The sequence below is a fragment of the Carcharhinus amblyrhynchos genome, chromosome 7 (genome assembly GCF_965287045.1).
Source record: "Carcharhinus amblyrhynchos chromosome 7, sCarAmb.v2.hapA, whole genome shotgun sequence".
NCBI lineage: Eukaryota > Metazoa > Chordata > Chondrichthyes > Carcharhiniformes > Carcharhinidae > Carcharhinus > Carcharhinus amblyrhynchos.
Genome location: NC_137330.1, coordinates 8,789,713 through 8,814,392, shown reverse-complemented (window position 1 = coordinate 8,814,392; position 24,680 = coordinate 8,789,713). Strand labels below are relative to the sequence as shown.

Sequence of the window (24,680 nt, the reverse complement as noted above, 5' to 3'; positions counted from 1 at the left end):
GATGTTTAAAATACAGGGGCATATGGGGTACACAGACTGCAACATTTGTAACAGGGACAAAACATCAGGATTGCCTTGGTAACAGGCTTTGCAAGCTTTTGAATTTTGACAGTTTAGAGAAGGCACTCAGCTATCAGGAACCTATCAGATTTGAATTTGCTGTTGTTGACAACATCAGACTAATCCTGGTGTAGGAAAGTTGATTAGATCATCAAAGCTGTAGAGAGAAACTCAACTACCTACAGTTGAGTTCAATTGAAGAGCTGCCACCTCTAAACACCTAGAGAGGAAAGAGCAGCTCCCTGCCAGCTTAGAACATCTCTTAAGAGAACTCTCCATCTATCTATAAAAGGGTACCAAATCAGGAAGAGCTTACAGACAGCAGGATCACCAGAAGAACTCCAAAGGTTTTTCCAAAGCCTCAAAATCTGTTTGTATATTTTTTAAGAGCGCTAAATTCTGTTATTATTCACTTATTTATTTTGGCACTGAATGGTCCTTGTATTTATTTGAACAGCATTCCAGTAGAACGTGACTTTAATCGATGTGTTACTTGTTTAGTTAAAGTTCCCGGTTGGTTAAATAACTTGTTAATTGTTCACTTAAAGCGAATGTCAAGTATTTCTACTAATGAAACTCCAAATGTTAAAAATGATGAACAGTTCATACTTTCCCAAACACTTTTATCAGCTTACGAAGTGAGGGAGGATTACGAATCCTCTTTGGGGGATTCAGCATGGTTTCTCAAAAGGGGATCGACCACTGCGTTGTAACAAGTTTGGGAAATTTGAATTCAGTAAAGATCTGCAATTAAAGTCCCACCTCCTCCCCAGCCTCCACCGCACCACCACCACCACCACCACCATCCACCGTGTATTTTGTGGAGCTGGAGGTCGCTGAACGGGATTTCCTGTTAGTCGCACCCTCCATTGTCAGGGAGCCTGCGACGGGGGTGGGGCGTGGAGGGGGTTGTCGTCAGTGGGACAAGAAGATCTCCCCGGCAGGAACGACTGCAAAATCCTGCCCCAAATGCTGGTGATTTTCGTAAGGGTACATCTGGTTCACTCGTGTCCTTTGGGGAAGGAAATCTGCCGTCCTCACCTGGCCTGGCCGACATGGGACTCCAGAGTCACAGCAACGTGGTTAACTCTTAAATGTCCCCCGTTCGAAGGCTATAAATTCTGGCCCAGCCAGTGTTACCCACATCCGATAAACAAATAGAAAAAAAAATGAACCACCAACCGCAGGTTCTTTCTCCAAATCAGTTCACACCTCATGTTACATTACAGCATTACATTGCCTCTGGTGTTTTACCCAACGGTGAAAGGTGCAATAGGAATTACAATTCTTAGAAGAACCTTCCTTTTGTTCAGTCTCAAGTCACGTTGAATCACTTCGATGATCAGTCCCCAACGCGTTCTGGTAGAGCTCTTGAAATTTCGGATTTTGTGGGCACGTTTTCTAACAAGGAAATGGGATAAGGGGACATGGGGAAGAGGTGGGGAGGCAGATTTGAACCAGGTAGATCAGCAATGATCTGACTGAATGGCGGAGCAGGCTCGAAGGGCTGAATCTGCCAACTTTTGCTCCTAATTCCTATCCGTAGCCAGGGACATAACTCGCAATTTGCGCCGTTTCTGTGGGACTTGTGGTGGCATTCCGGGAATCCTAGTGCCCAGAGGTGTTCCTGGGCAGATTGCGGGGCTGTGATCCAGTACTACTCCCTGGTAGATTTTCACACATTAAGATGAGCAGAAGGAGAGAGAGAGAGAGAGACAGAGAGAGTGGCGCCGGGATTGTGGGATCCTGCATGTGTATTTGCTGGAGCATGACGGATTAGCTGGGACAGGGTGGTCCCATTGCAGCACAGTGGTTAGTGCTGCTGCCTCACAGCGCCAGGGACCTGGGTTCGATTCCTGGCTTGGGGTCACTGTCTGTGCAGATTCTGTACATTCTCCCCGTGTCTGCGTGGGTTTCCTCCGGGTGCTCCTGTTTCCTCCCACAGTCCGAAAGGCGTGCTGGTTAGGTTGCATTGGCCGTGTTAAATTCTCCCTCAGTGTAACCCGAACAGGCACCAGAGTGTGTGGCGCCTAGGGGATTTTCACAGTAACTTCATTGCAGTGTTAATGTAAGTTAATGTAAATAAATGCTGTCTCACCTTCTCCCTGTTTCTCTTTCCTTCACAGTCCTGTTGCTGACTTTTACAGATGGCGTGAGGGAGAAGACGCGGAAGAGCAAGCGAACGCGTGGGTGAATCTTTCTGTCCAGCAGGCACCTGGGCCCGAATTTGCCAGCCGTTCACGCCCTGTTCCCATCGCTGCCTGAGAGAACGGAGAATCAGGCGCTCAGCCAAATCTCCTGTTCGCTGCAGCGGGCCTGGAAAATCCCAGCAGAGGGCAAATTCGGAGCGAATCCACCCAAATCGTCTCACATACACCAGGCAGACTGACACCGGATTCATTCCTGGAAAGCAGGAATGATTCCTACCAGGAAAGAACAAGCAGGCTGGGCTCTAGAGCAACAGAAAAATGCAGAAGTCACGTTAAACTCAAACTTTTTTGGTGTCGCAAGTAGGCTGACATTAACACTGCAATGAAGTTACTGTGAAAATCCCCCAGTCGCCACACTCCGGCGCCTGTTCGGGTTACACTGAGAGAGAATTTAGCACGGCCAATGCACCCTAACCAGCACGTCTTTCGGACTGTGGGAGGAAACCGGAGCACCCGGAGGAAACCCATGCAGACGCGGGGAGAACGTGCAGACTCCGCACAGCCAGTGACCCAAACCGGGAATCGAACCTGGGTCCCTGGCACTGTGAGGCTGCAGTGCTAACCACTATGCCACACACAGAGAGACTGATTAGCAAAGCAGATGGGATCGTGGGTTTCACAAATAGAGGCACTGAATAAAAAACAGGGAGGTCATGTTGGATATTTATAAAGCTCCGGTTAGGCCTTGACTAGTGTATCGTATCCGGATGAATTAGGGTCATTGAGAGGGTGCGGAAGGAGATTTACCAGAATGGTACCAGGGATGAGGGATTCTAGTTATCAGAGAAGGTTGGAAAATCTGGAGCAAAGGAGATTGAGGGGAGATTTATTAGCTGTGTACAGGATTCAGACAGGTTTGCATTGGGTAGGCAGGAAGAAGTTGTTCCCATTAGTGTGCAAGGGCTAGGGGACACAGGTTGAAGATTTTGAACAATGATGGAGGGGGAAATATGAAGGAGGAATGTTTTATACAGTGGGCGATAATGACCTGTTGCCCACAGAGGGTGGTGGAAGCAACAACAATAATGATTTTGAAAGGAAATTGGATTGGCTCTTTAAGGAAATGAACTATAGGATTGAGCAGAGGGGACAGTGGGATTGACAGATGGCTCTGCGAATATAAGAACATAAGAACTAGGAGCTGGAGTAGGCCATCTGGCCTCTCGACCCTGCTCCACCATTCAATAAGATCATGGCTGATCTTTTCGTGGACTCAGCTCCACTTAGCCACCCGCTCACCACTAACCCTTAATTCCTTTACTGTTCAAAAACCTATCTATCCTTGCCTTAAAAACATTCAATGAGGTAGCCTCAACTGCTTCACTGGAGAGGGAATTCCATGGATTCACAACCCTTTGTGTGAAGAAGTTCCTCCTCAACTCAGTCCTAAATCTGCTCCCCCTTATTTTGAGGCTATGCCCCTTAGTTCTAGTTTCACCCGCCAGTGAAAACAACTTTCCTGCTTCTATCTTATCTATTCCCTTCATAATCTTATATGTTTCTATAAGATCTCCCCTCATTCTTCTGAATTCCAATGAGTATAGCCCCAGTCTACTCAGTCTGTCCTCATAAGCCAACCCTCTCAACTCCGGAATCAACCTAGTGAATCTCCTCTGCACCCCCTCCAGTGCCAGTATATCCTTTCTCAAATAACTGTATACAGTATTCCAGGTGTGGCCTCACCAGCCCCTTAATCAGCTGCAACATAACCTCGCTGTTTTTAAACTCCATCCCTCTAGCAATGAAGGACGAAATCCATTTGCCTTCTTAATTACGCGCTGCATCTGCAAACCAACTCCCTGAGATTCCTGCACAAGGACACCCAGATCCCTCTGCACAGCAGAATGCTGCAAATTTTTACCATTTAAATAATGGTCCATTTTGCTGTTATTCCTACCAAAATGGATGACCTCACATTTACCAACATTGTACTCCATCTGCCAGACCCTCGCCCACACACTTAGACTATCTATATCCCTTTGCAGACTTTCAGTATCCTCTGCACACTTTGCTCTTCCACCCATCTTAGTGTCATCTGCGAATTTTGACACACTACATTTGGTCCCCAACTCCAAATCATCTGTGTAAATTGTAAACAATTGCGGTCCCAACACTGATCCCTGAGGCACAACACTAGTCACTGATCACCAACCAGAGAAACACCCATTTACCCCCACTCTTTGCTTTCTGTTAGTTAACCAATCCTCTATCCATGCTTATACATTACACTGAACACTGTGCATCTTTATCTTATGTAGTAGTCTTTGGTGCAGCACTTTGTCAAATGCCTTCTGGAAATCCAGATACTCCACATCCACAGGTTCCCCATTGTCCACTGCACATGTAATGTTCTCAAAGAATTCCACCAAATTAGTCAAACATGATCTTCCCCTTCGTGAACCCACGCTGCGTTTTACCAATGGGACAATTTATATTCAGACCTGGCATGGCTACTTTCTGTGCCATGAATAAATCATATAGAAACATAGAATCCCTACAGTGCAGAAGAAGATCATCTGGCCCATCAAGCCTGCACAGACAACAGTCCCACCCAGGTCTTTCCCATAACCCCATGTATTTACCCTGTTAATCCCCCTGACACTAAGGGACAATTTAGCGTGGCCAATCAACTTAATCTACTCATCTTTTGAGTGTGGAAGGAAATGTGGGAGCACCCGGAGGAAACCCACGCAGACATGGGGAGAATGTGCAGACTCCGCACAGACAGTGACCGGAAGCTGGAATTGAACACAGGTTCCTGCCTCTCCAATTGTCTCTATGATAACTTCTAATGAACAACGTTTAAAAGTTGGAGAGAGAACGCACTAAAGTGGAGGTCTCCTCCTCTCGCGCCCTTTAACCTGAACTGCTGACCGCTGCTCCTCTCAAACTGTACAACCTCTTATTGGCCCTCTTGCCCATCCTTAACAGGATGGTGAATCTACCTCCTGGCCGCTAATTGTACCACAATCCTTATTTCCTGCAGGGCCGTGAACCCCATTTGATCCCAAAATGGGGTCCTGCCCCAAAATCCTACCTCATATGTTGAACACACTTTCTGTGAATTTCTTAACTATCAGTACTATTACCACTCAGACCAGAACTGGAAACCGTGTCCAAGGTGGGACTGACCAGACCTGGGGCAGCGCGGTGACACAAATTGGTTAGCACTGCTGCCTCACAGCGCCAGGGACCTGGGTTCGATTCCGGCCTCAGGTCACTGTCTGTGTGGAATTCTCCCCATGGTTTTCCTCCGGGTGCTCCGGTTTTCTCCCACAATCCAAAGATGTGCTGACTAGATTGATTGGCCATGCTGAATTACCCCTTAATGTCCGAGGATGTGCAGGTTAGGTGGATTGGTCATGTTAGATTACCCCTTAATGTCAAAGGATGTGTGGGTTAGATGGGTCAGCCAAGGTGAATGCCGGGTGGTGGTGGTGCAGGGGGTTGGGGTGGCGTTAGGACTGGGTGAGACAGTCTTTCATAGAGGCTGGCAGATTCGATGGGCTGACTGGCCTCCTTCTGCACTGTAGGTATTCTATAGTTCTATGGACACAGTGTTCGAGGTGGGACTGACCAGAACTGGACGCAGGCTCCAGGTGTGAATTGACCAATGTTGTGTACGGGTTGGTTAGGAATCCTTCTGTCTGGTCCATCACTGTTTTCACTCTGGGTTTGACTCTGGGGGTTTTTTGAGGGGCAGTGGGTAGTATCCCTACCTCTGGGCCAGGAGGTCCGGCTTTCCACCTCAGGGCTTGATGGCCACAGTGAGGGAAATCACCCCCACGGTGCCCCTTCACCAAATCCAGGTTGGGTTATGAGTGTTAATAATGCTCAGACAGATACTTTGCATACAGAGTAACACTGAGTGCCAGTCACCCTTATATATACCTCTGCAGGATATACCTCCCAGATATACCTGCTTCAGTCAGGGAGCTCATATTCTAACAGGTCCACCTGGATAAAGTCATTATGGAAAGTGCGTTCATAAAATACTCAAACAGGTTAGTTTATTGCTCTGTAATTCCTTCTAATACGCCCTGAAGGCAGGTGGCAAATGTGAGAGTCAGTCATACAGTAGATGCCAATGGTAGCATAGCGGTTAGCACTGCTGCCTTACAGTACCAGGGGCCTTGGTTCAATTCCTGGCTTGGGTCACTGCCTGCACATTCTCCCCATGTCTGCGTGGGTTTCCTCCAGGTGCTCCAATTTCCTCCCACAGACCAAAAATGCACAGGTTAGGTGGGTTGGTCATGTTAAATTGCCCCTTAGTGTCAGTGGGACTAGCTAGGGTAAGTGTGTGGGGTTACCGGGATAGGGCCTGGGTGGGATTGTTGGCGGTGCAGGCTCGATGGGCCGAATGGCTGCCTTCTGCACTATAGGCGTTCTATGATTCTAATGGCAAACCACTGCAATAATTTACCAAACATAATCATGGACCAATCCAATGGAAGTCCAGGGTAGTCATCTTGTTAGGACATGGTCTCTGATGGAGGAGGAGGTTCAACTATAACAAAATAAGGCCCAATTTTCATTGTGTAAATTGTTAGTCGAGAAAGAATAATTCCAGTGTAGACAATAAAAGTATAACAAAACTTATTCCAACTTATAATTCAAAGAAAGGGTTTAATAAAGAAACTTCATGACTCCAACACTTGGTGCCTCGCCCTGGTCCAATCCAAGTTATCTCACAATTCCCAACAGGTTCTTATTTACACTGAGTCAGCTGATCATCACATCGTCCTGTCATTGGTTTACTGGGTCAGCTGACCCTTATAGCTTGTTACCATTGGTCACATTACAACAGATCCGATGTCATCACCGGTTACATTCTAACATGTTAATGGTGAGTTAATGAGAAAAACCTGTGTGTGTTTTTACGTCTCCAGCTGTGCCTCAGATAGACTGTGATATCAGAGCGGGCAAGATAAAGGTGTCTGAATTTGTGGCTCGCTGCCCACCAGGGTGCCTGGGCACCAAGCAGGCCGTGTGGGGCACTGACATCTATGCATCCATTTCTAGTGTGTGTGGAGCAGCTATTCACAGGTACATCATTCTCCAGTTTCGTAATGCCTGCTTTGTGTAAGAGTTTACAAGTGTTCATTTCCTGTCCTGGCAACACTGACTATCTTGTCTTGGGCTCAACCTGCTGAGAATTGTAGAATAAGCCAGAAGGAGGAGGCCATTCGGCCCATGTTTTTATGTACCTCTTCAGTCCACTAGATAGGAGGGTTGTCCTATGAGGAGAGATTGAGTAGAATGAAGACACTCTGCAGTTCAGAACTATGTGAGGTAACATCATTGAAACATAGAAGATTCTCAGTGACCTCAGCAGAGCAGATTCTGAGAGTATGTCTCTTCTGGCTGGAGAGTTTTCTTTTATTCATTCGTGGGACAGGTGTGGCTGGCTGGGCCAGCATTTATTACCCATCCCTTGTTCAGAGGGCAGTTGAGAGTCAACCACAGTGCTGCAGCTCTGGAGCCACATGTAGGTCAGACCGGGTAAGGACAGTAGATTTCCTTCCCCAAAGGACATTAGTGAACCAGATGGGTTTTTCCGATAATGATTTCACAGTCATCAGGCCAGCCTCTGAACCTGACCGCACTGAACGGATCTCCAAACTGAAAAACACGCACGCTAAAATCCAAACTATATTTCAACCCTTATTTCGTTATTGGAAATGTTTTTCGCAGTCTGTCTCCGTCTTAGAAAAACAATCCATGCAGCTGCGGTTATTGTGTTGTTTGCCTGCATTGTGTACCCTTCAGGAATGCGGTCAATTTTTAGCTAACCTTTAGTTTCCTAATTCTACAGGTAGTCAAGTTAGCCACAATTGTCCGGCTTAGCAGTTAGTTGCACGGGCAGAAATATCTTAAAATGAAGTCTTTGCATAGACTGAAGCAATCAGGACTAAGCATACATAGGATCTCTCAGGAATCATGTCTTCAGATTGCTATAAACCTCTGGAATTTCCTCCATCTTACCTCTCCCTCCTTAGAGATGCTCCCTATAGTTTTAATTAAGTTTTTGGGCCCTGATCTTAATATCTCTTTATGTGATTCAGTGTTAAATTGAGTTTGATAATGTCTTTACAAAGTGCCTCAGGGTATTTCAGTGCATTAAGTGTTCTGCAAAGGGACAGAAATCGGGAGTGTAGAGATCCCAGAGGGTTGTAGGGCTGGAGGAGATCACACAGCGAGGGCTGGGATTGAGAGTGAGGATGGGAATGTGAAGAGGAGGCGCTAACTTGTCCATGGTCTGCTGCAGTGGCGTCATTGATAACAGCGGGGGGAAGATTCATGTGCGGAAGGTCCCCAGCAGCTCCAGTTACAAAGGGACTTTTGCCTACGGTGTTCGGTCCCTGTCGCTCCCCAGGTGGAGAGAGTCTTTTGTCGTGTCAGGTAAATATTTCCGAGCCTCACATTTTTATAAAAAGTTTATTTATTAATCTCACAAGTAGGGCTTACATTAACACTGCAATGAAGTTAATTTTAAAATCCCCTAGTCTTCACACTACGGTGCCTGTTCGGGTACAGAATCATAGATCCTATAGCATAGTGCAGAAGGAGGCCATTCAGCCCATTGAGTCTGCACTGACCACAATCCCACCCAGGCCCTTTCCCCATAACCCCATGCATTTACCCTAGCTAATCCCCCTGACACTAAGGGTTAATGTAGCACGGCCAATCCACTTGGCCCACACATCTTTGGACTGTGGGAGGAAACAGGAGTACCCGGAGGTAACCCATGCAGACACGGGGAGAATGTGCACAGGAGAATGTCCACATAGACAATCACCCAAGCCGGGAATCGAACCCGGGTCCCTGGCGGTATGAGGCCACAGTGCTAACCACTCTGCCACCGTGCCACCATTAACTCGCAAGCTCAGATAGAAGAACACTCTTGTTCCATGCTACCCTTGATCTTGTCAATTTGGCTGCATGGGAAGTAAGATTAAGGGTAGAGAGCATTGCGAGTTGTTCAGCTCAGAAACTCCTGTTGTAAAGCCTCACCCAATGGGAAAGTCAATCAAAGGGGCAGGCGCAAAGGTCAAACAGAGCCCTGAATTGTCCCATCATTATCATCGATGTGAGGGAAATCGGGGATCAAATCCTTCTTCCCTGACTGGCAACACAAGCGGGTGAAGTTCCCCAACTAGAACCATAGAGATATACAGCATGGAAACAGGCCCTTCAGCCCAACTTGTCCATGCTGCCCTTTTTTTTTAAACCCCTAATCTAATCCCAATTGCCCGCATTTGGCCCATATCCCTCCATACCCATCTCACACATGTAACTGTCTAAATGCTTTTTAAAAGACAAGATTGACGCGGGTTCAATCCCCGGCTTGGGTCACTATCTGTGTGGAGTCTGTAAGTTCTCCCCGTGTCTGTGTGAGATTCCTCCGAGTGCTCCAGTTTCCCACAGCCTAAAGATGTATGGGTTAGGTGGATTGGCCATGCTGAATTGCCTCTGAGTGTCGGGGGACTAGCTAGGGTAAATGTGTGGGGTTATGGGGATAGGGCCTGGGTGGGATTGTTGTCAGTGCAGACTCGATGGCCTCCTTCTGCACTGTAGGATTCTCTGAGTCTATGATAACCTGAACTGCTCTCAATGTACCAACTGCACTCTGTCTTCCTATTCTGTCAATGCTTACAAACATTCCTTCTGCCGCTTCCTCTAGGGATCAAACAACAGAAAGGAGTGACATATCCATCAATCCTGGAATTTCTGCCCTCGAGGGCCTCAAGAATCAGGACTGGTAAGTATTTGGGTGCGGAGCTGGTGTTGTGGGTCAATGAGCTCTGTTACAAGCATTGCACTGCTTAAACACTCCCGTCCATACTTCATTCATATAATCTCACTCAGGGAAGTGTCCTGAAGTTGCTGAATCCTGGTATGGTACTGAGGCAAAGAGATCAGCCATATTTCCTATGTCTCCAATGGATTAGACACATACATAATGGGTGGGATTTTCCCGCTGCACTCACCCCAAAACCGGATAATCCTGCCCGAGGTCAATGGAGCTTTGCATGGTCTGTCCCCCACACCCCCCTCCCACTGCAATTCCCATGGCGGGCAGGTTGGGAAATTTTTGGCCTATACATTGCCACTAATGGATGCAGTTATTTGGGCTAGAGCTCAGATCTTAGAGTCAGCCGTGGTCTTTGCTGGGTGAGGTAAATGTAGACTGGGGGAGTGTGGTTTATGGGTGAGGAGGGTGCATTAGAGCCCCTTTGTGTAGAAAGGGAGGCTAAGGAAATTTGGCATGTCCGTCAAGACTCTCACCAACTTTTACAGATGCAGCATTGAAAGCATCCTTTCTGGTTGTATCACAGCTTGGGATGGCTTCTGCTCTGCCCAAGACCACAAGTAACGACAAAGGGTTGTGAATGAAGCCCAGTCCATCAGGCTTCCATCCATTGACTCTATCTACATTTCCCACTACCTCAGAAAAGCAGCAAGTGTAATCAAGGACTCCACGCACCCGGACATTCTCTCTTCCACCTTCTTCCATTGGAAAAAGATATAAAAGTCTAACATCACGTACCAACCAACTCAAGAACAGCTTCATCCCTGCTGCCATCAGACTTTTGAATGGACCTACTTTATATCATATTACCTACCTAATACCCCCTTTTCTCAATTTTACTTCTCTCCCACCCATCTCTCCTCTCCTCCTCTCATCTTCATCTGTCACAGCTTACTCTCTGATTTCAGCTTCTCTGCCATTTGGCCATCCACACCTTCTATTCTCTCTATGGAGTGTCATTAGTAGCCTTTCCCCTTGTTTCTGTGGCTATGACTCATCTTTCATTCCCTCATCCTGCAGTATAAATATCTTCCACTTTCTATGCCTTTTAGCTTTGACAAAGCGTCATCTGAACTGGAAATGTCAGTTCTTTTGTCCCCTTACAGATGCTGCCAGGCCTGCTGAGATTTTCCAGCATTTTCTCTCTTGGTGCCTCACATTAAGTTTATCTTTCTCTACACCCTAGCTATGACTGGAAAAACTAAATTCTGCACCCTGTTCTTTCCTTCTCCCCTCCATGTACTCTGTCAACAATATGCTTTGTCCGAATAGCATGCAAGAAACAATACTTTTCAATATATTAATACGTGTGACAATAATAAATCAAATCAGATCAAAATCAAAGAAGTAGCATCAATATTTCCCGCTTGTGACCTTGAGTAGACATGATGGGCTAAATGGCCTACTGTTCTGCAAAAGACCGCAAGATATAGGAGCAGAAGTAGGCCATTCGAACCATTGAGTCTACTCAACCATTCAATGATATCACGACTGATCTGATGCGATTATCCTCAATTCCACTAATCCCCATAATGGGAGGGGGAGCATTTGAAAAATACCATGTGATCGAGGAGGGAGAGATCATTTATGTCATGGGCTAGGGGGAATTATTTATGTGACGGAGAGGGGAGATTATTTATGTGACAGGGAGGGGGAATCATTTACGTGGCGGGGAGGGGGAATCATTTACGTGACGGAGAGGGGAGATTATTTATGTGACGGGGAGGGGGAATTATTTATGTGACGGGGAGGGGGGATCATTTATGTGACGGGGAGGGGGAATCATTTATGTGACGGGGAAGGGGAATCATTTATGTGACGGGGAGGGGGGATTATTTATGTGAAGGGGAGGGGGGATTATTTATGTGACGGGGAGGGGGAATCATTTATGTGACGGGGAGGGGGAATTATTTATGTGACAGGGAAGGGGAATCATTTATGTGACGGGGAGGGGGATTATTTATGTGAAGGGGAGGGGGGATTATTTATGTGAAGGGGAGGGGGGATTATTTATGTGAAGGGGAGGGGGAATCATTTACATGGCGGGAGGGGGGATTATTTATGTGACGGAGTGGGGGGATTATTTATGTGATGGGGAGGGGGAATCATTTACATGGCGGGAGGGGGGATTATTTATGTGACGGAGTGGGGGGATTATTTATGTGACGGAGTGGGGGGATTATTTATGTGACGGGGAGGGGGGATTATTTATGTGATGGGGAGGGAGGAAGTTGAACAAGACCATGAGGTAAAATGGCCTTTTGGGTTATGGCTGACTTTGCAAGATGGACACGTTATGAATCAGTTTCTTTCCTGGTTACTGGGGTTTTTTACACAGGGAAGGTGAAGACCACCAGTCCCCCTGTTCCCACCACCGCTGCTGTTACCGTGGAACGAACCAGTAGTACGACCACACCAAAGGCCGAACCAGCTCAGCGAGTTATACACGAAGCCGCCAGCAGCAAATCTCCTGAGCCAAAGATCGTCAAACCGACCAGCACCTTCAGGCAGGCTGCCCCCTCTCAGCCATTCCAGTTTGAAGTTAGGGATGCAGGTTAGTGGCACTGGGGAACCGGGGGGTGGGGGTGGGGGCGGTGAATGCTGGAGGGGGGGAAATGTTTCCGGAAAACTGTCACTACTTTATAAGTTGGTTTGAGGATCCTGAAAGATTGGTTAAGTGCTAGAGGTTGTATGCCCAAAAGTCTTGGCTCTGATGGCAGTCTGGTCAGGTTTTGTTAATGGACAATAGATCTGTAAGACCATAAGATATAGGAGCAGAATTAGGCCATTCGACGCATCAAATTTGCCCTGCCATTCATTCATGGCTGCTAAATTTCTCATTCCCGTTCTGCCACCTTTCCTCATAACTTTTGATCCCCTTACCAATCAAGAACCTATCCATCTCTGTCTTAAGTACACTCAATGACCCGACCTCCACAGCCTTCTGTGACGATGAATTTCACAGATTCACCAAACCCTCTGGCAGAAGAAATTCCTCCTCATCTCGGTTCTAAAGGGTTGTCCCTTTACTCTGAGGCTGTGCCCTCGGATCCCAGTCTCTCTGACTAATGGAAACATCTTCCCCACGTCCACTCATAGAATCATAGAATCCCTACAGTACAGAAGAGGCCATTCGGTCCATCAAGTCTGTACTGACCACAATCCCACCCAGGCTCTATTCCCTATTCCGCAACCTCCATTTACCCTGCTCACCCCTTGTCACAAGGGTCAATTTAGCATAGCCAATCCACTTAACCTGCACTCAATTCAGGCCTTTCAGTAAGTTTCAATGAGATTCCCCCCTCATCTTTCTAAACTCCATCGAGTGCAGACCCAGAGTTTTCAAACACTCCTCATATGTCAAGCTTTTCATTCCAGGGATCATTCTCGTGAAACTCCTCTGGACTCTCTCCAGGGCCAGCACATCCTTCCTTCCATCCAAAATTGCTCACAATATTCCAATTATGGTCTGACCAGAGCCTGGTCAACAGTACATCAGTGCTTTTGCATTCTGATTGGTTATTTCCCCTTGTAGCAAGGTCAAGGGTCAGAGTGAGTATAAGGATGATATAAATCTCAAGGTAGTCATTTCACATTCATTTTGTGGTGTGTCAGATTTGACCTCCCTCCCTGGGTCACAGGCCAAAGATTGTACCACCCAACCTCTCAATGGTCAGGAATAGTAGCAAAGGCACATAATTGATTTTTACCTGTAAACTATTCAACATTGGAATCAGCAGCGTGAGTCAGAAGGTGGTGACTCAACTCTCTCTCCAGAGACTTGAGCATGTAGTCTAGACTGATACCCTCAGTACAATACTGAGGGAGTGCCGCACTGTCAGAGGGTCAGTGCTGAAGGGAGTGCCGCACTGTCAGAGGGTCAGTGCTGAGGGAGTGCCGCACTGTCAGAGGGCCAGTGCTGAGGGAGTGCCGCACTGTCAGAGGGCCAGTGCTGAGGGAGTGCCGCACTGTCAGAGGGTCAGTGCTGAGGGAGTGCCGCACTGTCAGAGGGTCAGTGCTGAGGGAGTGCCGCACTGTCAGAGGGTCAGTGCTGAGGGAGTGCCGCACTGTCAGAGGGTCAGTACTGAGGGAGTGCCGCACTGTCAGAGGGTCAGTGCTGAGGGAGTGCCGCACTGTCAGAAATAGAGATATTAAATTGAGGCCCTGCTTGCCCTATAAAGTAGTTTCAAAATATGCCATGGCTACTGCTCTGAAGAAGCTACTTCTATTCTTATTGGAGTCTTATCTAATGCTTAAACTGTTTTTGTGAGATTGATTAAGAATATCTGGTCATTATCAGATTATGCTGGCTATGGGATCTTGCTGTGCACAAGAGGCTGTCACATTTCCTTTTGCCAACGTGACCTCCAGTAAAGTGATTGGAAAGTGATTCCCAACAGGGACCTGGGTTTATAGTTTGAGGATATATCCTCTTTATTTATCCTGTTTAAGAGGAGGCGATGGACAGACTATTGTTACAACACAGAGGTATTTCCTCTTTAAGACGTAACTCCGAATCCCCTAAAGAGGAATACCTCACCTCGTAATGTGTTAAAAGTGTGTGGGAAGGTGTGAACTGTCCTTCAGTAACGTTTAGCAGATATAACCAACAGATATAAATGACAGTGGCTTGAAAATGAACACTTTGTTTATTTATTTAACTAACAGGGAACTTTAATTAAACAAGTAACATACCGAATAAAATAAGATTCTACTGGAATGCTGTTTCAAATAAATACAATATCCATTCAATAACCAAGAATATAATAATAGAATTCCATCACACGCAAGAAGTATAACCAGGTTTTGTGGCTTTCGGGAACTTTTGGAGTTGTTCTGTGGATTCCCTCTCTGTGAGTTCTTTTAAATTTAGAATGGTTTGCTGGTTAGAAGGCAGAATAGAGAATTGCTTTCGTCCTCTTGACTTAAGAGGTGGCAGTGGCTAACTCACTGTTGGTGCCATATCTATTGGCGTGTAATAAACTGTGTCAATTCCAGGTCACTTCCTCTCTCCACGTGACAGAGGACAGCAATCAGGTAGGCAGTTAGTCAAACTACCGGGGCAGTGTTTCTTAAAAAGTATGAGCTGCAGGTAAAAAAAATCCCGATTGACAGAGTGACGTTTTCCTTTCCAGCGTTCCGAGGCTCGGCCGTGTCAGAGTTCACCAACAGGGACTATCATCCTCCCCCAAACACAGGTACCTGGCTCGCTCACTCCTACCCGCTTCTCCTTTCTGCCATTTGCCTGGGATCGCACTGTGTAACACTAAACCTTGCTTCTTGTCACCACCAGGAGTCCACCGCCAGATGCCAGCCGTTGCGGTCCATAGGACAGGCAGTTTGGGTGCAAGTCTGGGTACGTTGGATCCGCACACTTTAACTACACACCAGACAACTTCTTGCTTCTGCTACTCCAGAGGTCTTTCTCCCCTCTTTTTCTCATTTATCCTTCCTTTATTTTTAATCGCGCGTTCCCTTGTTCTTCTTGTTCCGCGCTCCTGTCCGTTCTGATAACAGCCACGTCAACCCTGAGTGATTTTTATGTTATTGCGTCGTTACGGAGAAGTCCTGACCCAGTAACATCGGCGAGATCTTCTAGCCATCCACGCTGATGCTGCCCACTAGCCCCCCTCCAGCCCCCGTCCCCCGCCAGGGATTTCCTGGCAGCATGGAGTGGATTCGATGGGAAATCCCATTGACAGAGGCAGGATCGGGAGACCAGGGCGCCGGCAAACGGTGAGCCAACTCTCACTGCCAAGAAACACGCCGCGGAGAGGCTGCAAAATCTTACCCATCTGCTCTTAGGACGTAACTTTCATCTTCAGGTGGGGCATAGCCTAGGATCGGAGTGGCTGGGATGGTTGGGTAAGCCACTGGTACAAATTCTCCTCTCTTCCTCACTGAGTGACGCAGGCCACTGCAACATCTCTGGCAAGAGACCATTGCTCAGGGAAGCCAGACAAGCCATTCCAGCATGAAGGGCAAATAGTTTAGTCCGACCGTGTTCTTCTCAAACTTACTTACATTTCCTACATTCCAGAACTCTTTCCGGCCTCATCCGCTCTGGGCTGTCTTGTGAGCTGGAAAGACGCTATAGAAATGCAAGTCTTTCTTTCAGATAAACATTCTTGCTATTCTTTCCACCACCCAGAAGTTCCTCTCCAAACCACTCACCATCCTGAGATGGAAATATATCCCTTCACTGTCGCTGGGTCCAAATCCTGAAACTCCCTCCCTGACAGCACTGTGGGTGCACCCACTATACCAGAGGGACTGCAGCTGTTCAAAAAGGCAGCTCACCACCACCTACTTGAGGGCAATATATTCTGGCCTGGCCAGCGATGCCCGCATCACTCAAATAAATTGTAAAAATTGCTCAACCCATTTCAAGCCAGTTCAGTCATTGTGAGGAGACGCTGGTTGTAGCACAGTGGTTAGCACTGCTGCCTCACAGTGCCAGGGACCCAGGTTTGATTCCCGGCTTTGTACACAGTCTGCACATTCTCCCCTGTGTGGGTTTCCTCCGGGTGCTCTGGTTTCCCCCCACAGTCTGAAAGACGTGCTGGTTAGGTGCATTGGCCATGCTAAATTCTCCCTCAGTGTACCCGAACAGGTGCCGGAGTGTGTGGTGACTAGAGGATTTTCACAGTAACTTCATTGCAATGTTAATATAAACCTACTTGTGGCACTTATAAATAAACAAGGAAATCTTAGATCATTACCGGTGAGAAAATAATAAGCTTTTGAAAATATCCTCAAGCTTTGAATCCTTATTAATTCCTGTGATATAAGGGAGCCTGTGTATTTGGGTACAGCTGTGTCGGAGTTTTGTAATTCAGACTTTGCAAATGACTGGTGGAGTATTCAGGTGATTGGGAGGGGTTCTTGGGCCTGGTGGGGGGAGGTGGAAAGTCAGGCTGCTTCAGGTCGGGAGGGTAATCAGGTGGTGGGGTGGTTTGTTTGGGGGAACAGTAGGGTATTCGGGAGGGGTAGTGGGTAATCAGGTCTGGCCAGTAATGTAGTTGGATGGTTAGGGAGATAGTCAAGGGGAGGGGGGGCGGGGTAGAGGAGGGTATGTCAGTACTGTCGTGACCCAGGGGCTTTTAATTTGTCTAACATTTCATAGAATCAAAGAATCCCTATAGCGCAGAAGGAGGCCATTCGCCACTCACTGACTCGCAGACACAGCCCCCACCCAGGCCTGTAGCCCCACGTATTTATCCCACAAAGCCCCCCAACGTAAACATCTTGGGACACTAAGGGGCAATTTGGCATGGCCAATCCACCTAACTTGCACGTCTTTGGATAACATCCCAGCTAAACAGCGTGGAACAGCTTGAAGACTCCAACTTTGACTCAAGAGTTGGACAAATTCCTGCAGGAGTCTGGGCAACAGGGGAGAATTACTCAGGCAATTCCCATAGACACCCGCGCATCTGACCTTCCACGGAATCCTGATGTGCACTTTTGTTCGTTGACCTGAAACTAGAAGCAGAAGTAGGCCATTCGGCCCATCAAGCCTGCTCTGCCACTCATTATGATCATGGTTGATTATCCAATTCAATGTCCCGTTTCTCCCCCCCCCCCCCCCGCCCCAATATCACTTGATCCTTTTAGCCCCATGAGCTATATCTCATTTCTTTTGGAAATCACACACAACATTTTGGCCTCAGCTATTTTCTGTGATAGTGAATTCCACACATTCACCACACTCTGGGTGAAGAAATTTCTCCTCACCTCAGTTCTAAAACGTTTTACCCCTTATCCTCAAACTATGACCCTCTAGTTCTGGACTCCCCCACCATTGGGAACATTCTTTCTGAATCTACCCTGTCGAACCCTGTTAGATATTTATAAGTTTCTCTGAGATCCCGTCTCACTTTTGTCAAACTCCAGCGAATGTAATCCTCTGGAGATTGGAATATCCGGCCCAATATCTTTCATCCTAAATTATCCTGGCTACAGAGTCAACAAAGTCACATTATCAAACTGGGGGACTGATATGCGGACAATGGAGGGATGATTAGTATGTGCAATGTATGTGGTGTGATAGACGTATAAGTTGTTATATTTAAACTGGGATCATTGAAAGCACATCATGAGGGTGGTGCATTTTCATCTTGAAGGAAAATATTGTGAATATCTAGTTCATAATTTAAATGTTTAGAATACAACTTTCAATTTTAGAAATTTAAATGTTAAATGGAAACATCTGATTGAGAAACTAACCCATCAGCCTTGAAGCAAATGCAGTCCAGCAAGCTAATCTATGTTCAGATCTGGATGTTTCTTACTGTAGATTTGGTTTGGGGTAGGCTGCAGAGATGGGGGAGCAAAAGGAGAAAGGTGTTAGTCAGGACTGCACCTTAAGCAGAGAAAATACTGACCTTATTGTTCATCTTGTGGAATGTGGGTGGAAGCTTATGCTCAGTTTAGAGATGGAGTTTGTGATAGGAAAGAGGTTAGAAGAGTTGCCTAGTTTGGAGTTAGAGGAAGAAAACCACAATAACCCAGACAGTGAAAACCAGCAGTTAGTTTGGAGAACGCAGGGAAGCCTGTGTTAGAGTTAGAGAACTCCCACCCACCTGACAAAGGAACAACGTGTTCCAAAAGCTTGGGCCATTTGCTACAAACAAACCTGTTGGACATTAAGCTGGTGTTATGAGATTTCTTTCTGTTTTACCCCAGTCCAGCGCTGGCATCTCCACATAATAGAGTTGAGAAGTCCAGAGTTATGAAGTTTTGAAGAGAAGTTCAAGGATTACTCAGCGAAAAGCTAATGCAACAATCCCCATGAAGTTTCAAAACCTTGGACTACAGTGGGAATATTGAGGGCAAATTAAATTGAATTCCAGAGGGCTGTGGCATGCTTTTGAGTTGGTTCCAATTAAAAGTGAATGAACCTCCAAATTTTGTAAGATAAGGGAACTCCTGCAGGGAGGGATGGGCTGGGTTGGGGTGCGAATAAAAGAAGAATTGGATTTTAGCATATATGCTAAAATAAGCTATACTGCGAAGCAGAATGATATTTAAACCACTGATGCTTTTTTGTATCTGCAGCAGCTAACGGTGAGCTGGAGACTGACCCTGCTTATGCCTGGACAGACGTGGAGACCTACGACACTCCAGGTCAGGGATGCAGCCAAAGGAACAAAAGCATGTGATCTGCTCCACAACCTTCCCCAATCAACCCCTTCCTCCTCCCCGATCCCAACCCCACTCCACTGGCAATCAGAGGAACAGGGAGGGAGGCTAGAATTCACATTGATTCTACCAATTCTCAGCCGGAGATATGGTATGGAAAACCTCACCAAATTTCAACATCTAATCCAGAGTTTTACGTCTCAGAAGGAGACCATTCAGCCCATCAGGACTGTACTGGTTCTTTGGTAGGGCTATCCAATTAGTCCCACTCTCTTATTCTTCCCCCTTTTGCTCTGCAAATGTTTGCTCTTCAAATATTTATCAAATTCCATTTTGAAAGTTGTAATTGAACTGGCTTCAATTTCCCATTTGGGGTTGTGCGTTCCGGATCACAACAACTCACTGCTTAAACTGATTTTTCTTCATCTCCCTTCTGATTCATTTACCTTTTGCCTGTGTCCTCTGGTTACCTTCTGTCCTGTTGTGAAATAAAGTTTCTCCTTATTTACGTTTATTATTAGTGTCACAAGTAGGCTTACATTAACACTGCAATGAAGTCACTGTGAAAATCCCCTAGTTGCCACATTCCACCGCCTGTTCGGGTACACTGAGGGAGAATTTAGCATGGCCAATTTACCTAACCAACACATTTTTTAGACTGTGGGAAGAAATCGGAGCACACGGAGGAAACCCACGCAGACGCAGGGAGAGCGTGCAGACTTCACACAGACAGTGACCCAGGTCCCTGGCGCCGTGAAGCAGCAGTGCTAACTACTGTGCCGCCACTAACCCTGTTATCAATTGTGTTGGGATGTTAAAGGTGCCAAGTGAATGCTGATTGTTGTTGTAAAGTCAAATATAGTGTGTGAGGTAGCAGCGCTAACCACTGTGCTACCCATTGTATTTTTATAGTACCTTTTGCAGTCTCAGGACATCCCAAGGCACTTCACACACAATGCACTGAACCATATTTACTCTATGAAAGCCCCTTATGATTTTGGACACCTCTATCACATCTACCCTTAATATTCTCTGCTCTGTAGAGAACTTCTTTGATCCCTCCACATTACTGAAGTCCCTCAAGCTCAATATTCTATCAGCAAATGTTTACAATTTGGACAAAGGCTTGTTTTTCTGTAACCCCCGGAGGGATGTGCCCTCAATTTGGTGTTGTCCAAACAGCAGATAATATTCTACTCACGCACCTTCTCCCCGGGTGCCCATTCATTGCAGGTATATGTGTGGGTTTCAGGGTGTGTGGGATTAGGGGTGGCATTGTTGATCTGTGTTGGGCTCACGAGGACATGTGCCCCAACCGGGATGAGTGGTTTAATGCTCTGATGTAACTCGGAGGTGTTCTTGTCAGCGGCTTTATGCAATCACGGCCAAGTTTAAAGTGAATTTTTGTTCCTCAGGTTACAGCTCTAAGCCTGGGCCCTCAGACTATGAGAAGTGGATCCTCAGCCTTGGGGAGAGCAGTAAGTATACTTGAGTCTTTTCTTCTAGACTTGCTTGTTAAAGACAGCTTAAAGTTAGCTTGGAGCAGGAACCAAGCAAGTAGGCTGCTCCACACAACTCGCCCCCCTTTTCCCTGACCATCCTCATCCCAGTTTTGGGAATGGGGAGCTGCAGGAAAATCCTGCCCAGGTTGAAGTGCTGACTGAAATATTGAGGGCGGCACAATGCCAGGGACATCACTGCCTCACAGTGTCCAGGGACCTGAGTTCGATTCCCAGCTTGGGTAACCGTGCGGAGTCTGCACTTTCTCCTCGTGTCTGCATGGGTTTCACCTGGCTGTTCCAGTTTCCTCCCACAGTCTGAAAGACGTTCTGGTTAGGTGCATTGGCCACGCTAAATTCTCAGTATACCCGAACAGGTACCGGAGTGTGGCGACTAGGGGATTTTCACTCATCTATTCTCCAATGCTGACACTAAATCAGCTTCCTTACAATGTTAGGTAATGTGACCCCACCTTAGAAAATATTAAGACTCAAGCATAAAGAGCAGGAGTTAGCATTTGATATTGGGTATTAAATTGTTGTTTAGATTTTACTCTGCCATTTCTGTGCTTTTCCCTTGGACTATTCTTGTGAGTGAAACTTTGGCCCTTATGAAAACAAAATGAAATCAACTCAACAAATTTCACTTACTGAGGATTTAAATGTCTCCTTCCTCCTGTAGAAAAATATTGAAAACATCCACTACTAAGTTATTTATGAAATGTATTTCAGAGCCCTGCTCCTTAAGGAAATGGCTTCAGAAATATTGAATCGGTCATTTTCCAAAATTGTTTGGACTCTGGGATGTTTCTTACAGATTGGAGGATAGCTAATGTAAGCTAATGTATTCAAAAAGGGAGGTAGAGAGAAAACAGGGAACTATAGACCCTTGAGCCTTATGTCAGTACTGGGGAAGTTGCTGAAGTCCATTATCAAGGATTTCATAACTCAGCACTTGGGACAGTAAGAAATCTCACAACACCAGATTAAAGTCCAACAGGTTTATTTGGAATCACAAGCTTTTGGAGAGCTGCTCCTTTCTTACCTGATGAAGGAGTTTACCTCAGTCCAACATCAGCATCTCCACATTGCAACATTTGGAAAGCAGTGGTATAATCAGACAAAGTCAGCATGGATTTACAAAAGGGAAATCATGCTTGAGAAATCTATTAGAATTCTTTGAGGATGTAACTAGTAGAATTGACCAAAGAGAACCAGCGGATGTGGTTTATTTAGACTTTCAGGAGGCTTTCGACAAGGTCTCACAGAGCAGAGTACTATGTAAAGTTAAGAGAATTTAGCATGACCAATGGACCAAACCAGCACGTGTTTCAGAGCATGGGAGGAAACCCAGAAGAAACCCATGCAGACACAGGGAGAATGTGCAGACTATGGATAGACAGTGATCCAAACTGGGAATTGGACCTGGGTCTCTGGAGCTAAAGTGCATGGGATTGCGGGTAGTGTCATGAGATGCATAGAAAGCTGGTTAGCAGATAGGAAGCAAAGAGTTAGCTTAATTGAGTCTTTTTTCAGAATGGCAGTCAGTGACAAGTGGGGTTCCACAGGGATCTGTGCCAGGACCCTAACTGTTCATATTATATATTAATGATTTGGAAGAGGGAACTGAATGTATTATCTCCATACTTGTAGATGATACAAAGTTGGGTGGGAGGGTGAGCTGTGAGGAGGATGCAGGGATGCTTCAGCATGAATTGGACAGGCTGAATGTGTAGGCATCTGCGTGGCAGATGCAGTATAATGTGAATAAATGTGAGTAGCAATAATAGGAAGTTAGATTATTATTTGAATGCGTGTAAATTGAGAGAGTTGGATAATCAATGAGACCCTAGTGTCCATATGCTGTAGTCGCTGAAAGTAAGCATGCAGGCACAGCAGGCAGTGAAGAAGGCAAGTGGTATGTTGGCTTTCATAGCGAGAGTATAGGGATAGGGATGCTTTGCTGCAATTATGTAGGGCATAGGTAAAGCCACAGCTGGAGTATTGTGTACAGTTTTGGTGTCCTTATCTGAGGAAGGATGTCCTTGCTATAGAGGGAGTACAGTGAAGGTTTACAAGGCTGATTCCTGGGATGGCAGGTCTGTCATATGAGGAGAGGCTAAGTCAGTTAGGATCATATTCACAGGAGTTTAGAAAAATGAGAGGAAATCTCATAAAAACTTCTAAAATTCTGACAGGGTAGGTTCAGAAATAATATTCCCAATGGTGCAGGAATCCAGAACTAGGGGGTCACAGTTTGAGGATAAGGGGTAAAACCTTTTAGAACTGAGGAGAAATTTCTTCACCCAGAGGTTGGTGAATGTGTGGAATTCACTCCCACAGAGAGTAGTTGAGGCCAAAACATTGCATGATTTCAAGAAGGAATTAGATATAACCCTTGGGGCTAAAGGGATCGAGGGGTATGGGGGGAAGGGGTGGAAATCAGGGTATTGATGGTCAGCCATGATCATAATGAATGGTGAAGCGGACTCAAAGGGCCGAATGGCCTACTCCTGCTTCTGTTTTTTTATGTATAGTTCCAAGAATTTGTGTCTCTCGTAGTTCACTTCTTAGGGACCAGAGTTTCTGCATCACCTAAGGATACTAAAGCAGCAGTGTTACAAAGTTGTGAATGCTATCACATCTGGGACAGAAGTTTAAAATGATCAGTAACAGCTGTCCTAAACATCTGAAAATATATTATCATTTATATTCTGATAGAGCTCCTATTTGCCACAGAATAGTTGATGCTATTGATGAAAAGTAATTTACTTAAGTTAATGGGAGTGTATTGTACATAAGACCATAAGATATAGGAGCAGAATTAGGGCCATTTGGCCCATCAAGCCTGCTCTGCCATTCAATCATGGCTGATAAGTTTCTCAACCCCATTCTCCCACCTTTTCCCTGTAACCTTTGATCCCCTTACCAATCAAGAACCTATCTATCTCTGTCTTAAAGACACTCAATGACCTGGCCTCCACAGCCTTCTGTGGCAATGAATTCCACAGATTCACCACCCCCTGGCTGAAGAAATTCCTCCTCATCTTGGTTCTAAAGGGTTGTCCCTTTACTCTGAGGCTGTGCCCTCAGATCCTAGTCTCTCTGACTAATGGAAACATCTTCCCCACATCTGCTCTGAAAGACGTGTTGGTTGGATGCATTGGCCATGCTAAATTTGCCCTCAGTGTACCCGAACAGGCACCGGAGTATGGCGACTATGGAATTTTCACAGTAACTTCAGTGCAGTGTTAATGTAAGCCTACTTGTGACACTAAGGTGGTGGAGGCAGGCATGCTGGACTTGTTTAAGATTTACTTAGATAAGCACATAAGCGAAACAGGGATGGAGGGTTATAGGAGACGGTTTTAAATAAGGGTCAGAGCCTCGGGACGTAACTGGAAATCTAATGCTACATGTGTTGATGTTTTGTCTCTTTTACTCCGCAGGTGTGTCGGTCCACCTTGTTGTCTAACAAGGGGCATGCACACGGTGGGTTGTGCGTGGGCTGCTCTTGGATGTTTCAAGAGTGGCCTAGTACTTCGCGTCATTTGTGTATGCTTAAAACTGGACCAGCAGATGGGCACCACAACAGCTCAGTGACTATCACTGCTAGCTGTGCAGATACATGGATTTGGGCCTGTGTCTGTGGGAGTTTGCACATTCTCCCTGTGGTTGCGTGGGTTTCCTCCGGGTGCTCCGGTTTCCTCCCACACCCCAAAGATGTGCTGTTAGGCTGATTGGTGTAACAAATTGTCCCTAAATTATTCTCCCCTGAATCTGGTTTCCAATGGGGGTACCATAAGCATAGACACGGGTCAAGGGAGGTGTAGGAAAAATACATTGTTAAGATGGCGGCGTGGGCTCGTTGGGCCGAAGGGCCTGTTTCCCGTGCAGTGTTGTTCTTTGTTCTTTGTAATTAATAAACTTAGAACTTAAACTTAAAAATTCCGT

At 46.2% G+C, this 24,680-nt stretch overlaps 1 protein-coding gene across 4 annotated transcripts in view; it reads left to right on the top strand.

Annotated features, from left to right (window-relative positions):
* The window catches only part of vit (vitrin), a 62,908-nt gene that overhangs the window by 24,306 nt on the left and 13,922 nt on the right, over positions 1-24,680 (top strand). For all 4 annotated transcript variants that reach the window (XR_013886972.1, XM_080191902.1, XM_080191900.1 and 1 more), the window contains exons 3-11: positions 2,187-2,246; positions 7,160-7,316; positions 8,539-8,672; positions 9,955-10,032; positions 12,422-12,637; positions 15,219-15,281; positions 15,377-15,439; positions 19,144-19,212; positions 20,643-20,705. Coding sequence is in view for 3 of the 4 variants with exons in the window: in XM_080191902.1 (XP_080048028.1) it covers positions 2,187-2,246; positions 7,160-7,316; positions 8,539-8,672; positions 9,955-10,032; positions 12,422-12,637; positions 15,219-15,281; positions 15,377-15,439; positions 19,144-19,212; positions 20,643-20,705 (903 nt within the window). In the remaining variant the exon portion in view is untranslated. The remainder of the gene's footprint in view (positions 1-2,186; positions 2,247-7,159; positions 7,317-8,538; positions 8,673-9,954; positions 10,033-12,421; positions 12,638-15,218; positions 15,282-15,376; positions 15,440-19,143; positions 19,213-20,642; positions 20,706-24,680) is intronic.